At 61.3% G+C, this 6,047-nt stretch overlaps 1 protein-coding gene across 1 annotated transcript; it reads right to left on the minus strand.

The window, feature by feature from the left end:
- Positions 1 to 2,436: 2,436 nt before the first annotated feature.
- On the minus strand, positions 2,437 to 4,223 carry Junb (JunB proto-oncogene, AP-1 transcription factor subunit). Its single transcript, XM_004635556.2, has one exon. The coding sequence runs from the start codon at positions 3,935 to 3,937 to the stop codon at positions 2,891 to 2,893; it is 1,047 nt and encodes a 348-aa protein (XP_004635613.1). The 5' UTR covers positions 3,938 to 4,223; the 3' UTR covers positions 2,437 to 2,890.
- Positions 4,224 to 6,047: the final 1,824 nt, after the last annotated feature.

Here is a 6,047-nt window from a genome sequence, read left to right on the forward strand (position 1 = left end):
GCTCAGTGGTCTAAAGCACCTACTTAGAACAAGCTAAGCTAAGCAAAAGGACAGCGACCGCGGTTCAATCCCCAGCACCACATGCCAGCCAGCCTCGCCCCCTGGTGGGCTGAGCTGGACACACACACACACACACACACTAAATACATTTAAAATAAAAAAAAAAATAAAGATAATTTATTGAGGCTAGGGAGATAGCTCAGTAGAATAAGCGCTTCCCTGGCAAGTACAAGGATCTGAGTTCAATCCCCGGTTCCACCAAAAAAAAAAAAAAAAAAAATTTATTTGGTGCAGGGTCTCGCTATTCAGCTCAGACATAATGATCCTCCAGTCTCAGCCTCCCCAGTGCTGGTATTACAGGCATGCACCACCATGCCCAGTTTCAGTGGCTGGTTTGGTGCAGCACATGGGGTAGCAGGGATCAAACCTGGGTCCTTGCACTGCTCAGTCAAGTGCTTAGACCACTTAAACCTCCGAACTATCTCCCTGGTCCCCATAGCAATACCTTTTTTTTTGGGGGGGGATTACCAGGCATTGAACTGAGGATCCTGTGCTTGCCAGGCAAGTGCTTATTCTACTGAGCTATCTCCCTGGGCCCAAGACTCTTAAAAAAAGAAGAAGAAGAAAAAAGAAAAAAAAAAAAAAAAAAAAAAGGCTAGGGATATAGTTCAGTGTTGAGTCCATGGGTTCAATCCTCAGTATAAAAAAAGTTCCTAGAATAATCCCCTAGTTTTGGAAGAAGTCCAGTTATGCCTGGTTGTACAAGTATGAAGCTTAGAAAAACCAACATCTGGAGCCTGCACTACAAGCCTGGTCCTTCGGGAAACGGCCTATCTGTCCAGCAAGGGCATGTGGGGTGGGCAAAGAGGTAGGCATCAGGAGCTGCGCAGAGGCTCAGCAAGTGGCTATTCACTGAGCCCAGATTTCCTTCCCTGGGACAGGGCTGAAAGGCTCTTTTAATGAGCAGACCCGCCATGAATACTGCTCCTGAGCAAATACTCTACAAAGGTCAGTCATCCCAGTTGGAATTTTCTGTGTTCTTCGCTCGTGAGCAACACTCCATCCCCCCACCCCCAAACCCCTGCAAGGCCTCTGTGTTCTCATCTACCTGCCGCCAGCTCATTCCATTGCAGGTCTGTCTTCTGGCTGTTCTTTCACAGGCTCATCTTGTCTGGGCCACAGGAACTTTGCGCGAGCTGGTCCCTCCGTAAAACTGTCTTCTCAGGACCCCTATTACGTCTAATGTGCTGAAAAGTCAACATGTCTCCCATACCTTCCGCAGCGTGCCTGGCCATCCTGTCCCTGTCACCCTGATCTGCTTTTCCTGTCCTAGCCCTTGTCATCATACTGAAATCATGGTTGTTGACTGTCTGCCAGTCCAGACTAGCTCTCCATCATTTTGTTTCATTGTGTTGCCCAGAACGATCCCAAACTCCAGTATTCAAGTGACTCCCTTGACCCAGCATTGTACACACGAATTGATGCCTGTGCCTGCTCCTGCCACCCAACCATGGTGGCTTGGGGTAGCTTCCTCTGCGGTGGAGGCCTCCAGCTTAAAGGCTGGCCAGGTCGCGTCGGGCAGCCAGCGGCTTGCTCATCCCATGCCGCGTCCCAGCTGCGAGGGCAGTGGTGGAGTCCAGCGGCCCCAACAGCACCACCCTGGCAGAACCAGACCTGGCAGCCGCCCCGCTCCGGGCCTGGCACCGGGAAGGGAAGCTGGCAGGAGGTGCCGCCCTTCCTGGCGGGCTGGGGGGCGGTGTCGGCCGAAAGAGGCGGCTACAGCAACCCTCCTCTCCACCCCCCAGCCAGATCAGACAGAGGGGCGTGGGCGTGGCTGGGCCCAGGCGCCAGCTTTGCCGGGAGACTCAGGGGCGGCTCCTGGGACGCAGGATTGCCTCTCCCGCCCACCGCGGGTGCGCTGGACCTAGGCCTGGGGCTTTCCGGGCCCAGGCAGCCGCCCGCTCGGGAAAATCCCGGCCCCCTTCCCGGCGTCTCAGCGCTGCCCGGCAGAGCTGGGGGAGGGGATTCCCGGAATCTGCCCAGAGACCGCCGGCGCGTCACTGCGCAGAATCTGACCATATATGGGCTAAACTTCCGCTGCGTCAGCGGGGAAAGCCCCGGCGCGGGTGCGGGCGGGGTCGCGCTTGCGCACTGAGTGTTGGGGGGGTTGATTGACCCCCATCCCCCCCTCCAGTCGCAGACGCGGAGTCGCGGGACTCGCGGCGGCGCTCGGTCTTACGCTCGGACCTTCCTAACTCGTAGGCCGGCTGACACTAGAGGACCGGAGGTCCAAGGTGGGATCTAGAGGCCCGGGCAGTGCTATCAGGGACCACAGGTGCACAGACGCGCGACACAAACGACAACTGGTTGGGGGCACTAGCACTCGCCTCCCTCCACCCGCATGATTTGAAAAAAAAAAAAAAAAAGACAACAGAATTTAATAAAGAATCAGTTTTTACTTAAATAGATTCAATAAAAACATACGCACACACACACAAACACATCTTAAAATAAACTCTTTTAGATATCAAGTGCGTGTTTCTGCCCACAGTGCGGTGCAGAGGGGGAGGGCAGGGGGCGGGGGTCCCCTCCCCAGCGTCCTCGCGGGCTCGAGTACCGGGCGGCGGGGCCAGCTCCGCCGCAATCGTCCCCTTCTCCCCTTCCTGTTAAATACACAAATATATTATATTCAATATGAATCGAGTCCGTTTCCAAAAGAAAAAAAATTAAAAAAAAAAGCATGGAAGGGAGGGGCTGTAAACGTCGAGGTGAGGGCTGGGCGCGGGCCGAGTCCAGTGTGGCTAGCGCCCTCCGCGACTGGCAGAGCCCACTGCCTAGCTCACGGAGGCGCGCGCCCAGCAGTCCAGGCCCGGGTCTCGGGAGAGGGCGCTCAGAAGGCGTGGCCCTTGACCCCCAGGAGCAGCTGGCAGCCGTTGCTCACGTGGGTCATGACCTTCTGTTTGAGCTGGGCCACTTGCTCCCGGAGCAGCCCGGCAGTGCTGGACAACCCTGCATTCTCAGCCTTCAGCGTCTTCACCTTGTCCTCCAGGCGCGCGATGCGCTCTAGTTTCCGCTTCCGGCACTTGGTGGCCGCCAGTCGGTTCCGCAGCCGCTTGCGCTCCACTTTAATGCGCTCCTGGTCTTCCATGTTGATGGGGGACACCGGCGGCGTGGCGTCGCGGCTGCGCGCCTCGGGCACGGTCTGCGGTTCCTCCTTGAACGCCGAGGCACTACGACCCAAGCCCAGCTGCGCGGGGTGGCCGCCTGCAAAGGGTGGTGCGTGGGGGAGGTAGCTGATAGTGGCCGTCGGGTATGAGCTCCCGGTCCCGACGGCGGTCCCGGCGCCCCCAGAGGACGCAGAGGCCGGGGAGTAGCTGCTGAGGTTGGTGTAGACAGGAGGTGGTTCTGGGCCGGCGTAGACGCCCCCTGGCCCGGCTGAGGCTCCTCCGCCGGGACCCAGAGACACGTTGGGGGGCGTCACGTGGTTCATCTTGTGCAGGTCGTCCAGAGCTTTGACGAAACCGTCGGCGAAGCCCTCTTGCTCCTCGGTGACGCCGCCCCCCGTGGCCCCGGCACCTCCGCTGCTGCCGCCCCCGCGGGGGTAAAAGTACTGTCCCGGTGGCGTGGGCGTCGTCGTGATCACGCCGTTGCTGTTGGGGACGATCAGGCGCTCCAGCTCCGAGGAGGCAAGCTTCAGAGATGCCCCTGTGTCTGAGCCCTGACCAGAGAAATAGCTACCAGCCCCACTGCCTTCGGGGCCCGGGCCGCGCGCTCCAGGCGCCTTCAGTCCTCGGTAGGGGTCTGCCAGGTTGAGCGCCAGGCTGGGCTTCAGGAGTTTGTTGTAGTCGTGCAGAGTAAGGCTTCCAGGGGCCCGCCCGTATCCCGTCGTTGTGTACGAGTCGTCGTGGTAGAAGGGCTGTTCCATTTTAGTGCACATCCGGGCGGCCCAGGCGATCTGGGCAGGGACCCCGCGGCCCGCCCCGGGCCTCGCCTCACAAGTGGCGCACTGTCCGCGGCGGTGGCCGGACTAGTCGTGTGATCGCGCGCTCTCGGGGGCTAGCGGCGGCCGGGACAGCGGTGCGCAGAGCTTTGTCCGGCTTCTGGCGCTCTCTCGCCCTCTGCAGCGCGCTCGCTTGCTCCGTGTCGCGTCCCCCTTGTTCCCCGCTCCCTGCCGGCTGCGTTGCTGGCCTGGCCGCCCTCAAGGTCCCAGCCGCTCAGCTGAAGCCACGCGCCTTTATACCGCACTAGTCAGCCGCGGAAGTGAGCTCCGATTGGCCGTCCCTGGAGCCGGGCCCCCGCGCCCCCTCCTGAAGCGTGGGGAAGGGGAGGAGGCGGCTCGCGTCACTGTCAGGAAGCGCGTGTCCTTGTAAACAGCGGCCACGGGCCGGGTGGCTCGGCACGGCTGCAGGGGGAGGGGCTCGAGGGACCCCAGTGTGCGGAGGAAGGGAGATGTGGACTGCCTGAGGCACGCGGGGGAGGATGTACGCCTGGACGCATATACAGACCTAGTGCAAAGCAAGTGGGAAGGGGGTCCCGGGTGTACCAGGAAGGTCTCAGGGACCCAGGGTGGCTGGAGGAGGTGGGAGGGCTGACAGTACATTGGGAGACCCGAGGGGGCAGGGAAGAGAGCGTTGAACAGGATAAATTGGGAAGGCTCAGAAGACGCCAGACCCAGGAGTGAAGTGTGTGTGTGGGGGGGGGTCCTCAGGCACAGAGGGGTTGAGGGACTGAAATTTTCACAGAAAGGAGGAGGGGAGCGACCCAAAGGGCCAGGGGGCGGAGCTGCAGCACCCAGTATACAAGAAATGAGTCGGGGCTCGGGGCTTCGTGCGAGAGTTGGTGGATACCTTCATATATGCGAAGGAGAGGGAATGGAGGAAAGCTATGTGTGAAGAAAGTGAGCAAGGGTCCAGGGGTACCCCGAGTCAAGTAAAATATACGGGGTAGAAGCTTGGGCACGTGCCTATCCGAGAGGCGCCCATCTGTAAAACCCTAATGAAGGAGAAGTACAAGGGTAGGGCACACCTGGAGCTAAAAGGATGATGCTGGGAGGGTACCCAATTAAGACCTGCCAGAGGAGGGGGCTTGGGGGTCCCTGGCGGCAGGCGCAGTGTTCACCACGACGGTCATGACCCTCATTGAGTGAGCTTTAGGCACCTGTACACTCTGTCCTCGGTTCCAAATCCTTCCTCCCTGATCACCCTGGACTTGTCCGACACCCAGTCGCTCCTGGAGCCGGGACCCTGCCGGACAGGCGGGGTGCGGTCGCCCAGCCCCACTCCCTTCCTTAGAAACAAGCTGGAGAAAGAGCGCCGAGGCAGGAAGTGTGGCAACAGCCCCCGGGGGGAAGGAGCCCGGCCCTATCTCCGTCACTCGGATCCTACGGGACCGCGCGCCCCGCCCTTGGTCCAACTACTTTCAGCGTCTGGGAAGAGAAAACCCCGCGTGCGACCCCCCGCGGGGGCCTCTAGGCGCAGATATCGCCCTGCCACTGAGAGCTCCGGTCACCGTTGCTCCCCAAGCCCCAGAATGGTTTCTCCCGCGGCTCCAGCAGACGCCCGCGAAGGCAGGCAGCACAGGGAGGTTCCATCTGCCTACGAGAGGGGGGTGCAGCTGCGGAGCGGGGCCTGCTCACCATGACAACCGGCCGGAGTCTGCGGGCAGGACTAGGAGGAGGAGCGACCCCCGGAGTTTCTCCCTGACGCCCATATTAGGGCACAGGAAGGGGTGGGACCTGCGCTGTCCCGCGGCCTGAGCCAGAACCTGGAGCCCCGGGTAGCTGCCAGATCCCAGGGCGCGCCCGGCCCCCGGACGGCTAGTCCCGACCAGCCCCGACCGCCACCCCCAGAGCCCCCACGGCGGCCCGCCCCGCCCCGCCCTGCCGCTTTGGGGCTGAGTCCTGCCAAGTCCGACCCGGCCCGACCCAGCCCGGCAGGTCCCCGCCTGCCCGCGGGCCTGGGTCGGACTTCGCCCCTGGCCCGACGGGGTGCGGAGGGGGCGGGCTGATGCCTCTAGGCCTCGGCGCCTGGGCGGGCTGGCACCTCGGC

The sequence above is a fragment of the Octodon degus genome, unplaced genomic scaffold (assembly GCF_000260255.1).
Source record: "Octodon degus isolate 3935 unplaced genomic scaffold, OctDeg1.0 scaffold00073, whole genome shotgun sequence".
Classification (NCBI taxonomy): domain Eukaryota; kingdom Metazoa; phylum Chordata; class Mammalia; order Rodentia; family Octodontidae; genus Octodon; species Octodon degus.